At 40.1% G+C, this 14,419-nt stretch overlaps 1 protein-coding gene across 1 annotated transcript in view; it reads left to right on the top strand.

The window, feature by feature from the left end:
- LOC123614350 (uncharacterized) overlaps positions 1–14,205 on the top strand; it is a 72,658-nt gene extending 58,453 nt beyond the window's left edge. The window contains exon 2 of the mRNA XM_074356844.1: positions 13,979–14,205. Within this exon, the coding sequence (XP_074212945.1) occupies positions 13,979–14,205 (227 nt within the window). The remainder of the gene's footprint in view (positions 1–13,978) is intronic.
- The last annotated feature ends 214 nt before the right edge of the window (positions 14,206–14,419 follow it).

The raw sequence follows: 14,419 nt of genomic DNA, 5'->3' as shown, positions 1-14,419 counted from the left end.
AAGTGCTATAAACTCATACAGAATCTTGTAAACAACTCATGATTTGACAAGTCATATATTATAGTTTCTTTTATCCAAGCTGTTTTATTATATTAATGTGTCAGTTTCTTAATTCTGAATAAAGAAAAAGGAATCAAGTTTGAGAGCAGCATGTGGTATATTAAAAAGATTGTGAAAGCTTATAAGTACAGAATACATTGTCCAAGGTTAAAAACACACCTTTGCCAGAGCTGGAACATGAATCTAGCTCTTCCTGACTCCGTGTGCTTAACTTCATAAGCATTCTATGTATCCGTGGTTCTCTTCAAATATATTGCAAAATTTCTTGTAAGTCGTAGCGGATTTTTGTATCTATTAATTTTATCTTTAGGTACACAGGATACGTGTAACATGCTGCTTACACATACTATGTACTTATGCTGTTTTTCCATCTGTGTTTGTGTATTTACTGACAACAAGCACAAGTAACAACAACTAGTGCTATTATTGCTAAGTATATTTATATGATATAGCTAAGTATATTTATATGATAACACATCCTAGGGTTGAAATCAGTGCAATTAGGTAGGTACAAAGAAAAAAAAATTCTATAATATTCTGTTGCCTGAATACATGCTGTTGAATAGCCTACTCTTCACTGCTTTGCCAGTGCCAACTTGTTTCTTTACTGGCAGTGAAAACTGATAATGCTGCTGTTTGTAAAGCTTAAATAATGATTATAATTAACCTTTCAATGTAATATACTATAATTTATAAAGTGCATTGAAATACCTTATCTGTTCCACCCTCAACATCTAAAGACTATATAGAGCTACTAATTTTATTCTCATTTTACAAATATGCAAATAAGTTTCAAGAAACATTAAAACCTTATCAAGGTTATGTGACTGGGGAATGGCAGATCCTGGATGAAATCTTCTGGCACCATGTCAGAATCCTTTTAATTTTTTTTTAATTCTTCAGAAGAAATTAAAGTTAGTGATTTTTAATATGATATTGGATATTTTTAGAAACTTTATGAATCGCCATAGGTGAAAACATACTACTTTTTATTTAAATATTTTCTTGTTTTTTCTTAATAGAAACTCTGCTGGGACGAAGTTGACTTTACTCCTACATCAGGGCTAAGTTTTAATCTTGAATTAGCTTTTTGAATTAAATTATATTTAAAAGTGGCTGTGGTAAAATTTTGGTTAATAATTAATGAGAAAATTGTCCAGCAGGTGGGAGGTATTTGGTGAATAATTTACTCACATCTAAAATCAGACATACAAGGTGAAACAGCTTCTTTAAAGTAATGTTGTGTCCAAATATAATGCTTTAAACTTCTGAATCTTGTGATGATGACAGGCAGTCTGACCATTCAGGATAAAACTTTGGTTTTCAACTGTGTCTTTGAGTCCTCAGATTAACCAATCCTGTATTAACCTTACCTTGGAATCTGTGTTATGTGAGATTAGAGGCAGTCCTTACTGTTTTAGTCAGTTTGTGTCATAATTTCTCTCTAGAAATACCTAAATAAAGTAGTTATTGGGGGGAGAAAAAGATCAATGAGCCCTATGCAGCTGGAAGAGTTCCTAAAAGTAAAATTTAATTTACTTTAAAGATTATCTACATATGTTCAGTAATATTAATTATTGTTTATTGACAGAAGCTTCAATACTGTTACATTAATATCACTTGCCATAGCTAGTTTCCTCTTTCTAGGTGGTTGTACAATTACTATATTTAATTTTAGTTTGGTCTCTTAAAGTGCAAAATGTAAGGGAACCCAGGGATGAGATACTGAGAGTATTTTAATGGTATTTATCATTTATGTGACCAAAATATCTATATGTAGACCATATTAGATTGACAGTCATCTTCCTTAAAATATAGTTGGTTATGAAAAGCTGAGAGCAAAAAAGGAAGCACGTTTGAAAAATTATATTTGTTTCAACTCCCCAGAATTTTAATTTCAATTTACAGTTTGGTTCAAATTTGAAAGAATTGTTAGAGTCAAGTCTTCCAGTCTTGGCAAGTTTTTTTTTTTCCCCCCGACACATTTGGACTGAATTGATTGCAATTAGATTGCTAGTTAAAATGTTTTTCCATTGATTTTTTAATGTGTGGGAATGTATGTGGAAGCTAAACTTCTATTAAAGGAACTGACAGGTGAAGGGGAGTGGGTGGGAAGTTAAAAGCAATTTTTCACTGTATGGTGAAGCTGGCAGCACTTAGAAGGTGTGGCTTTTAGTTTCACATACAATCTGGTACTCAGGAGAATGTTGCTGAAGATACATGCCCAATTTCTCTGTGAAGCCTTATGTATTTTAACCATTACTTTCTACTTTTTGTGCCCCTTGGATAATTAATTGTTGTGATTTCATTCTTTATTTAATAACAAACTAAAAACATTATTTTCAAAGTTTGTGGATATTATTTGGTGTTACCATAATTTATGCCATCTATATATCCTTATTTCATACCAGCTTACCAAATTTTTCTGTCTCTGTTCATCTTTCCTTCTATCTGTTATGGTCATTTTTACCAAGGTTTTTATCTAAGTCTTATCCATTTATTGAAATTTTTAAATTATCTGGTTGTTTCTTTTGCTGTGCAGAAGCTTTTTAGTTTGATGTAGTCCCACTTGTCTATTTTTGCTTATTGGAAGAGGTCATTGAGAGGACGTGACAGATCAGTGACCCATGCAATTGGAGGCTCCTTACCTCTTCACTTCCTTGGAATGTGTGTTCCACCCACTGTTCCCACACTAGGAGCTGTTTCAAGGACATAGCACTGGAAGAGTAAGGTGTTGTTTAGACCTGAACTAAGTACATGACTGAACCCAGTTAAGGCTTCTGTATAAACTTTTAAGGTTCTGGTAAGCAGATGCAGAGATCTACTCATCTTGTGTCCATCCAAGCCCAAGCCTCTTATGTAAGTTCCCTTGCTCATTAAAACTGCCACCTACCAATCTGGAGTGGTCTGCCTTTTCCCTTGGTCTCCCTTTGCTCTCCATGTACAGGGGCTAGTTTGCAAAACAACATTACTTTTGTTGCTTTTGTTTTTGATGTCATACCCAAAAAAATCTTTGCCAAGACCAATGTCAAAGAAATTTTTCCCTATGTTTTCTTCTAGGGTTTTAAAGATTTCAGGTCTTATGTTTTAAGTCTTTAATATATTCTGAGTTAATTTTTGAGTGGTATCAGATAGGGGTCTAGTTTCAGTGTTCTGTGTGTGATTACTAGTTTACCCAACACCATTTATTGAAGAGATTATTCTTCCCTCATTCAGTGTTCTTGGCTCCCTTAGCAAATATTAGCTGACTGTATATGTGAGGCAACCTATGGAATGGGAGAAAATGTTTGCAAACCATACATCTTTTTTTAAAAATTGAAATACAGTCAATTACAATTTGTTAATTTCTAGTGCACAGCACAATGTCCCAGTCATGCATACAGATACATATATTTGTTTTCATTTTTTAAATGAAAGGCAAAACCCATCTATTTGATAAGGAGTTAATATCCAAAATTTATTAAAAACTCATACACTCAATAGCAGAAAGCAAACAGTTGGGTTAAAAAATGGGCAGAGGACCTGAATAGGCATTTTTCCAAAGAAGACATACAGACAGCCAACAGGTACAAGAAAAGTTGCTCAGCATCACTAATCATCAAGGAAATGCAAATCAAACCCACAAGTAGGTATCACTTTATACCTGGTAGAATGACTGTGGTCAAAAAGACAAGTGATAACAAACTTTTGTAGAGAATGTGGGGAGAGAGCACCCTTGTGCACTCTTTTTTTTAAATTATCTGGTTGTTGGGAATCTGGTGTTTTTAAAATTATCTGGTGGGAATCTAAATTGGTATAGCCACTATAGAAAACAGTATGGAGGTAGAGATTCCTTACAGATTACCAGTAGAACCACCATATGGTCAGCACTCTCACTTCTGGGTGTATACTGGAAGGAAAAGGAAATTATTCACAATGGCCATGTGACTATGTGTCCATGTAAAGATGACTAGATTATACATATATATACCACTGATATTTTATATATTGAATCTCTGAATGTACATTTGCAATAGAGTATATTATTCAATCATGAAGAAGGAAATCATGCCATTTGTGACAATATAGGTAGATCTTGAGGGCATTATGCCCAGTGAAATAAGTCAAACATTATCTCACATACATCTCAGCAATGTTCTCCTAGGGAAGTCTACCCAAGCAATAGAGATAAAACCAAGAATAAACAAATGAGACCTAATTAAACTTACAAGCTTTTGCACAGCAAAGGAAACCATAAGCGAAACAAAATGACAACCTATGGAATGAGAGAAAATTTTTGTAAAAGATGAAACTGACAAAGGCCTGATCTCCAGAATATATAAGCAGCTCATAAGACTTAATAAGAAAAAAAAGCCCAATCCAAAAATGGGCAGAAGACCTAAACAAGCAATTCTACAGTGAAGACATATGAATGATCAATAGGCACATGAAAAAATGCTCAGTAGCACTAATTATCAGAGAAATGCAAATCAGAACTACAGTGAGGTATCACCTCACACCAGTCAGAATGGCCATCATTCAAAAGTCCACAAATGACTAATGCTGGAGAGGCTGTGGAGAAAAGGGAACTCTCCTACACTGCTGGTGGGAATGCAGTTTGGTGCAACCATTAAGAAAAACAGTATGGAGATTCCTCAAAAGACTAGGAATACACTTACATATGGTGCAGTAATTCCACTCCTGGGCATATATCCAGAAGGAACCCTACTTCAAAAAGACACTACACCCCAGTGTTCATAGCAGCACTATTTACAACAGCCAAGACGTGGATACAGCCTTAATGTCCATCAACAGATGACTGGATAAAGAAGAAGTCATACATTTATACAGTGGAATACTATTCAGCCATAAAAGCTGACAACATAATGCCATTTGCAGCAACGTGGATGCTCCTGGAGAATGTCATTCGAAGTGAAGTAAGCCAGAAAGAGAAAGAAAAATACCATATGAGATTGCTTATATGGGGAATCTAAAAAACAAAACAAAACCAAAAAACAAAAATACAAAACAGACAGACTCATAAACATAGAATACAAAGTTGTGGTTCCCAGGGGGATGGGGGGTGGAAAGGGACTGGGATTTCAAAGTGTTGAACAGATAAACAAGATTGTACTGTGTAGCACAGGGAAATATATACAGGATCTTGTGGTAGCTCACAGAAAACAAAAGGTGACAATGAATATATGTTCATGTATAACTGAAAAATTATGCTTTACACTGGAAATTGACACAACATTGTAAAATGACTATAACTCAATAAAAAAAGTTAAAAAAAAAAAGAAAATCCAGAACACAGAAAGGTAGCTACACATTTTTCCCAGATGAGGTACACAGGGTGGTCTTCTGGGAAGGCGTCCGTCACCTCTCATCCTCCCCCACACCCCCGTCACTTTAAGGTTACTGCTTAAACTTTGGTTTTAAACCTGAGATGAGATCCCCAGAACAGTGGCAATGACTGGACTTTCCCAGGCTGCTTGGCATTCCCCCTGGTCCTGTGCCAAAGTCTCTTTCTGATTCTGGATGATTCCAGCTGAACCCTTGGTGCAACCCCTTTCTCATCTCCCAGACCTGTAACCTGTCTCTCTGCAAGCCCACATGCAGACTCTCCCTGAATGCTCTGGCAGGCGCTGGTGGTCTCACTCCAGCCCATCTGTTTCACCCAGTAACAAATACCACGGGAGCATTGGGGGAGAAAGGACTCAACTGAGACTTAGTTAGCAGGAACCCTAGACCGTGGGAGGTGAGAAACCACACTTTGCTGTCCACAAACACTTCGGCCAAGGCGAGCCGGAGGGATCTCCCCGGTTCCCAGTTTTAATAGCTCTGCAGCAGAAGACACAGAAATGTGTCCACACGGACCCCCCCGGCACACACACTCCCCCTCTCCCCTCCTCACCTGGACACACTCGTGCACGCACACGAGGCAGGGATCACAAAAGGCACTCACAGGATCTCCAGATCGCGCAGCGCTCTGAAGGCTCCATCTTCAATGCAGCCAATGCAGTGGTTGTCCAGCTGCCTGCAGGAAAGCAAAGGGAGAGCATGAAGGCTGCACAGGGCAGCACCAAGGAGCCAGCCGGCCACGGTCCCCCGAGTGCCCGGTTCTGCTTGTCCCCACCAGGAGCTCATGCAGAGCCAGCCTGCCTGCCACGCTGCTCGCCTCTGTGCCCTAACTGGGGGAGCCACACAGACAAGTGCTCCTAAGGCTGTCAGGTCTCAGTAAATATTAATTGTGTTTTTGGAGGGGGGGGCAGAAGAGAGTCATCTCATTACATTAGGACATCGAATTCATTACGAGCTGTTACCGTCATGCCACTGAAACAATTTCTTTAAAGCCGAAGGCCTGTACATCATTGGAGGTCCCTGCTCTGCCCTCCGTGACCTCCCAGAATGCTTCTTTCCCCCCTCTGTCTGTCTCCCTGGCTCCCTTTTACTGGAAGTTGCAGCCTTCTACTCTGACACAGTGCTAAATCGCAAGGCTTTACCTGCCCAAGAGCGGCGAGGGTGCATGGGGAATATACCAATTCCAAATTAGACTCAACTAATCTAATTTTATAGTCTTTTTATTATTCTAAGCACCAAATGTCTGTGGTGGCTTGATGCCTCTGTGCTTTGTTTTTGGGGCCCGTCTGGTAGGTCATTCTACTGAAGCATTTTCTGATTAAATACAGATTCCTTCGAACTGCAACAACCAGCATCAACATTAAGGAGATTCACTGATGGAAGCGTTTCTGATGGGGGGGGGGATATCGTTATGGCCTTAAAGATGTACCACTTAAATTTAAATTAGGGAGAATTAAATGCACCTCTTTTGGGACTTTTTTCCCACTTATTTCCCTTTCCGTCTTTTGAGCATGAAGAACATGGTTTTTTGTTTGTTTGTTTTTAAGATGCCTTAACGGATGTACATTCTAGCTGGGACCTGGGTTTATCTTAGCTTGAGGGATAACAGACAAGACACCATTATCTCAAATCCAAATATGCCTGTGTAGGTCTGGAGATTTACTGTGACCACACTCCAACTTAAATGTCATCTATTATAAATATATAACTTATTTAATTAAAAAAAGATGTTACACAGAAAATGGTTATTATCACTAGACTATTATATTTTTTGTGTGGAACACACCACACTGTCTTTGAGGGAACCGGTCGAAAGAAGTGTGGCTGAACTGAAAAGCTCCCTCCTAGATTCCTTTATCTTCTGTCTCAGACAAAAATCAGTCCGTTGCAGGTGGGGGGCTCTCCTGACCCTGGAATCTTCATTTGAAACTTGGGCTCATCTATTCTAAGACAACTCTCCGTGGAAGATGTGTCAAAGCTGCCTTTGGTAGCCCTCTTGGAGCATTTTATAGCCTGCTGAAGGGAGATGAAATTACAATTAAAATCTTATTATCATTGAAAAAATATATAGATGCAGGATTGCATAAAGGTGCGAGAATGAAACCTGCACAATCAGAGTGACGGAGTGCATCGCCGCAGAAGGGCTCTGCCACGGTCTCGTGGGGGGTGAATCGTCTCAAAAAACGCTGACGATGCAACACATTAGACCTTTAGGATGAAAGGACAAGCAGGAAATGGGTGTCTTGAGAAGCAGAAGCACTCTGCAGGTTGCCGGGTTCTGTGTCTAGTGTTCAGAGGTCTTGCTGAAGCCAGCTCACACGGACCTCAGCGTTCCTGCTGCCCCGCATTCTTCTGGAGCCTCTCCCAACGTGAGTTTACGGAACACCCTTTTTGTAGGTTTCCCGTAAGTGTTGGGGCCACCCACACCCCGCAACGGCTCTATGCAGGCAGCCTAGACCTACTGCCCAACTTCCAGATTTATCATCAGTTTAAGGCCCAATGAATCAACAACTCCTGCCCCACGCCAAGGCCACCAAGCCTCACCAAGCAGAAGTGTAGTGGAGCTGGCTTTGGGCTCCAAGAAATTGTCCAATGATCGTGCTGAATTTGGCAAAAGCGGCATCATCCACCTAAGTAGAAAAGTACCTAAACCACCAAATTGGGAAGTGCAGGGCAGCGAGCAGAGGTGGCAGATAGTGGCCCATCTGCTGCTGTGCAGACACTCAGAGAGGTCCTGGCTATTAAAATACTATTGATTTGCTAGACTTGTGAAGCGTTTTCTATTCCTCTTCTTTATGAGAGCAGCAGAAACCAAACAGGAAGTTCTAAACGTACAGAAGTTTACGTGGAAAGAATGCAATTTGCAGGGGAGAAGAAACTCGGAAGAGAAAAAATGAGGTGGTAGAAAGAAACTTACTAACTACTACATATAACAGAGATAAACAACAAGGTCCTACTGCACACCACAGGGAACTGCATTCGATCCCTTGTAACAGCCTATAATGAAAAAGAGTATGAATAGGAACATGTATATATGTATGTGTAACTGAATCACTAAGCTGTACACCAGAAATTAAGACCTTGTAAACCAACTATAGTTCAACTTGAAAAGAAAAGATAATAGGAATTTTTTAAAAGGGTAGGGAGAAAGGAGATGAGCAAAAGATAAAAAAAAATCCACTACTCAGTGTCCCACCAGGGTCCTGCAACCCAGGAGACAGAAGTGGTGGGGACAAAGGGTCTCTGAGAGGACCCTGCTCATGTTAAGGCTCAAAGTGGAGATGTCTAGTATGTTATCAATTACGTGATGCTTAAATAGTTTCAGTGGGTGGCACTGAAAAATGCTATGAAGCAGCAAGATTTCACGAGAATTCTTGGTTGAAAAGAGTGACTCAGTCCCTCAGCAAACATCACATTAGAGGTGTCATCTTCAAACTTAAAATTATTGCTCCTCATAATAACCAGACAGCTGCAATTAAACTAAGAAAAGAAAAAAACCCAAAACCTAATGCTCTGTAATTGTAGTTACTGGCACATGGACTAACTGGAACCAAATAGGTCAGAATCCTAAAAAATTGTTGAAAGAGCTGTAATGACAAAGATGACAAAGAAACCACAGCTCTACTTTAAAAAAAAAAAAAAAAAAAAAGAAAGGCTAGAGACTTGTCTGGCAGCCTTAGAACCACCTACCTGCAGGCAGAAAGCGGGTGGAGAAAAGAGTGCATCCTCAAAGATGGGCATCCCCTCCCCCGAAACCCACATCAGTTGAAGCCAATGGTGAAGAGACACAAGACCACTGGAACCCGGAGCTCCACAGAACAATATATTTATAAAGCAGTTCCTCCTTAAGATCAGAATAATGTCCTAATTATAGGAAAATGCCCAACTTGAAGGTAGGGGGTCTTCGTAAGGGCATTCAATGGCTCTCCAAGCTGCACTACTGATTGCTACAGTTTCCTCATTCTTTTCCTTTCTGAACAGGATTAGTCTTACAGATTCACCATCATACTGGGGTGAGGTGAGGAGGTAACATCTTTCAATTCACGGATTAGTAGACAATGAGGAGCTACACTGAAGCCTGACAAAGAACTGTGCTTCAACTGGAAATCCTGGCCTTTCAGGTGGATACCGTTCTGAACGGGACTCTGGGCTGTTTGCTTTGGGGAGGGGCTGAGCAGGTCTCTGTTCGAGGAAGAGTGGAAAGGATATCTGGCTGTTAGAAAGGGAGATTCTGGCAGAGACTGACTAGATGCCTCCAAATGCATTTACTTTTCTTTCTGGGCACGCGAGCAAACCACACCTCCTAGCCCTCTTGGACCTAGTTGAGCTGGATGTGTTGGTTCTTACCCACACACTGTGGGCTGAAGGGAGGTAACACACCTGTGATTCGGCTGTTAAAAGGAAGCATGCTAACCATCTATTTCCTTTCCTTATCAACTGATATCAAGCCATGTGTTGATGACAGAAAGCCACCTGGGTCCCTAATGACTATGTGGAGCAGAGTCCCACCCCCAACTCCACTGAGACACATGGAATTAGGATGTGAGTAAGACAGAAATTGCTGATGATGTTAAACTACTAAAAGTTGAAGGATTGTTTGTTAACAGCAGCTAGGGTTACTTACCCTATGGTTTACTAAAGAGGTTTTGGATACGCGTACTCAACTTTCTACTACTGACATTCCTATAATTATTGTTATGCCTTTAATGTAAGTATACTTGTTTCGGCTTTTAAACACAAATGTAAACATCTCTATTTAGAACTCACATTACTAAAATGGTGTCAGCTATGCCAACAAAGACACAAGATGTGTAGAAAAATCCCTTCAGTGACCCAAGTGTAGCCCCAAGCAGCAGTGACAAGGGAGCCCACTCAGCCCCGTGAAACCCTCCCCAGCACCGCAGACCAGGGGAGAGTGCGAGGCTCGCGGTCAGGCAGGCGGGGCTCAGTGAGCCACAGTGCGTCCCTTTCAGCTAGCACACGCAGCACAAACAAGGCCAGGGAATCACTGCAGGCAGATTTCATGATGAGCTTGGGGTTCAAGGAGGGGCTCAGAAACCTGCCTGTTGAAAACACAAATGAACAAATGATACAAGAATGGATGACAGGCTTTTCACAAAAATATTTCACGGAGATCAAAGACCTGACAATCCATGTGCATTGCTGGGTTATGGCCATGTGATTTGAATAATTTATTTAACCTCTTTAAGCCTAGATGTCTTATCTATGAAAGATGATAATGGAATATACCTCATGGGGCTGCTGTAAGATTAAATGAAATCTAATATTTAAAGAACCTTGCATAATATCAAGCCACAGTAAGCGAGGGGTAAAAATGTTAGCTGTCATCATCTGGTTCTTGTGAGAGCCCTGCCACTAAGTTGGTTCATCTCAAGTTTCATCACTTGAATGACGGGGATAAAGATGCCTGACCTACTTATTATGTGGATCTCATGAGACAATGGATGTGACACTTGTCCTGCGACAAGGTTATTTTGACATGCTACTCTGTGCTGGTGAATGACAGCAAGGTCCCACAAGCTTCCATTAAAAGCTACTGTAGCCAGAATGTTTTCACAAAGCCCGTTTCTCTTGTGACCAAAGAACTCACCCTGGGAGACGATGGCTGGCCTGTGACTAAGTGCAAAACTAACTGGTTTAAAAAGAAGCAAATGGATGACTCATATACAGAATAAAATTCATGTTCTCTCTCACCATTTGAATTAACTGTCCCTGAGCTATTTAAAGCTGATGAGATTTTATTTTTCCAGTGAAAAGCTTTAAGATTACATACCCAATGGTACTAACATTTTTAATAGTATCTTTTTTAAAAAAAAATTTAGCACTAGAAGAATTTTGATAAACCAGTTGATAAAGACTATTATTAAAGGAAGAGGGGAGTGTCTCACAGATAAACTCATACTAGCTACCCGTTAATCGTTCACCAGGGATGGCTACACAGAACAAATGATGCCAAAAGTTCCCAGTGACAAATAAACACCCTGCACAGTCCATTCCAAAAAGCTCACACCTGACAAGCTGTAAATCAAAACCACCAGCCCCAAAGGAATCTATTCTGACAGGTTTCATCAGCTCCTCTGCCATGGGCAGATCCAAGAGGGGAGGAAAGCTAAAACAGCAACCAAAAATGTTATGTAAATTGCCTAATTTAATGTCTAATACCACCAAAATGACACTGTCTCCAATTGACACAGGTAACAAAATGGCACATATAATCACCCCAGCTTCCCACTGTAAACCTGCTTGCATAAGATCTTCTTAGGTATTTACATTTGAACTATATGTCTATACATTTTCTCTCCGTCCCCTCTACATACATCAAATATACAAGTATGGGTGTACACACGCACACGCGCGCGTGCACACACACACACTAAATATTTAGATGATCCCAAATACCGTCTCTATTTAAAAAATAACTTTAGCATATGTTCAGGGAAAAGCATAAATAATGTGAAAATACTAAGTGATTTCTTAATTTGGGAAGACATACTATAGGAGGAATTAAAGTTTTATCCTATGTTCAGCTCTAACTTTATAGTTAAGCCAATGATTCCCAGATTCCATTTAAACAAACCCTATAAATAACAGATTGAGAAACAATCCCTACAGTAAATTATATTTAAATTACGCCACACTGCAAACTGTTCAGAGAGGGTCTCACATGAAGACGCTTTTACCAGATTCCGTAGTGTAGATGTTTTTAGAGGACCTCCTTCCTGAGGATTACCTTTTGCTGAGCTCTTGGTATTTCCCCCTGCATCACTCTCAGTTCCTTGTTCATCTGCATCTTCCAAAGGGCTGCATGACAAAAGCCTGATGTAGAGCTTCAATGTCACTGCTGCTCCTGTCTGTAAGAAATATCTTTGAAATAAATGTCATCTCTAGCATGACCACACAAATACATGAAAATATAAAACACTAATGTCATCCCTTAGCCTACCTGTCATCCCTTAGCCTACCAGAAATGGTGAACAAGGCTGTGGGACAATATGATGAGATAAAGACAGAGTGAAACACACACCTTGGTAGCACGTGGCCACCAGCATGAAATCACAACAGGCGCTAACCACTGTCAGCAGGCAGAGACGTGTCCTGACGTGGTTGTAAGATCTCACTCCACTAGTTACTGTCTCTTCCCACCATCCATAATCAGTCTCTGCACTGGATACAACTACTCCTAAATTTCTCAGAGTGACATTATTTTGCAAGGATTCTGTTTCTCCTCTGCCTCTCTTTCTCTCTCTCTCTCTCTGCCTCCCAGTCCCACTAAGCATCTCATCTTCTGTGTTTCTTCCACTGACATTCACTCTAGCGTTGCCATCCAATATGTGTTCCAATATCCTGCTAAAGCTGCTGTAACAAAAAAGTAATTTTCTAGTGGCCAAATCCAGCCTTTAAATTTCTTCCACTGTTATAATGTTCTTCGCTCTGTGAGACATCTGACATGGCCCCTTTCCTGGGAACTGTTTCTTCCCTAAGCGCCCTCCTCTCCCCACCACTCTGATGGATACTTCTCCATCTTTTATGGTACATTGCTCACCTCAGGACTCCATCTTTAGCCCTCTTTTAAAAACCTCTCTTTTTAGGGGGGAGGGCTGGATAATTTCATCAAGATCCTTTGCTTAATTATTACCTATATGCATGTGATTTGCAGATCTATGTCTTTTGTCCTTAATTCTTTTCTGAATATTAAACTCCCAAATAGACATTCAGACTGGTCTATATGTAAATCACATCTAACACAACCTCAAATGAATTAATTATATTCCCCAACAAAACCAGTTCTACTCCCAGGATCTGCTGTTTTGTCTGTGGCATGATTACTCACCCAGTCATCCACAATAGAAAACCTGATGTCACTGTTCACTCGTCCTTCCCTATTAAACTCCTCCTCTTCCCATCAAGAAATAAACTCTGGAAGAAAGAATTCAAAGGATCTAATGGCAATAATGATCTAAGATTTTCATAAGTATTTTCTTAACTGATTTTGTAACTTTCATTACTAACAGTGGAATTTTCAAAGTTGGAGAAAAGAATAAAAGTGTCATAGAAGAGTGGGAAAAAAAGGAGAGAAACAAGGTGACCAGTCTCCTTTTCTCTTGATACCCATGACTAAGTGATTAATACCTAAAAAGAAAATAGTATATACAGCCTCCTCTTCCTCTGTATAATCTGTAAATTGTGTAGTATAAAATTCTGAGGGACAATTTTCAACTCTAAATGTAAGAAGTAGCCAAGTTCTACATATGACTATGTAAGAATGCCTTACAATGGGCTATCTTTCTAACTAATGCTTCAGGTTGTAATAGAGGAGAACAAATCTGACACCATATTAGCTCTGTTCCTGTGGCTTTAACCCTGTGCCCTGTTTTCTAGGCTCAGTCTTGCCAGCTCTGCACATTTTGTGAAACAATGTTGCCTTTAGCCTGAAATACACAGTAGAGCCAATTCTCGGGGCTCTGACCTTTAAGGATGTCAGCACTTCTGCACTTATGTAGAGATGGCAAGTTGCAAAATAGAAAATAACCTTTGTTTTGTTGGATGTTTACAGGGACACCATGGCCTGACACACATGGACAGCTGCAGGAACAAAGAATTCCTGCAGCAAGAAGTTTGCACCTACCAACCACAACGCCACCTCTGGTTGTGTGTGTGTGTAAAAGGAGCCTGCACTCTGACTGGAGCAGGATGGTTCAAGACATTAGTTGGCCATCCTCTCAGTCTGCCAGCTTTCTGAATAAAGCCGCTATTCCTTGCCCCCAACACTTCATCTCCTGATTTATTGACCTGTCGTGCAGCGAGCAGAATGAGTTTGGACTCATTAACAAGGTCACCACTTGAAGCATTTGAAGCATGCCCCAAAAGGAATAGAGTTGCTTAAATAAACTAAAAACAAAAAAGTAGGGAATATCAGAGCAGAATCACTAATTAGGTGGCAGGGATATTCAGTAGGACTTGAGGGAAAAGAGCTTGCCTGCCCCTAAACCGTCTA

The sequence above is a fragment of the Camelus bactrianus genome, chromosome 33 (genome assembly GCF_048773025.1).
Source record: "Camelus bactrianus isolate YW-2024 breed Bactrian camel chromosome 33, ASM4877302v1, whole genome shotgun sequence".
Taxonomy (NCBI): domain Eukaryota; kingdom Metazoa; phylum Chordata; class Mammalia; order Artiodactyla; family Camelidae; genus Camelus; species Camelus bactrianus.
The sequence above is the reverse complement of the archived record's forward strand: the minus strand, read 5'-3'. Positions and strand labels throughout refer to the sequence as shown.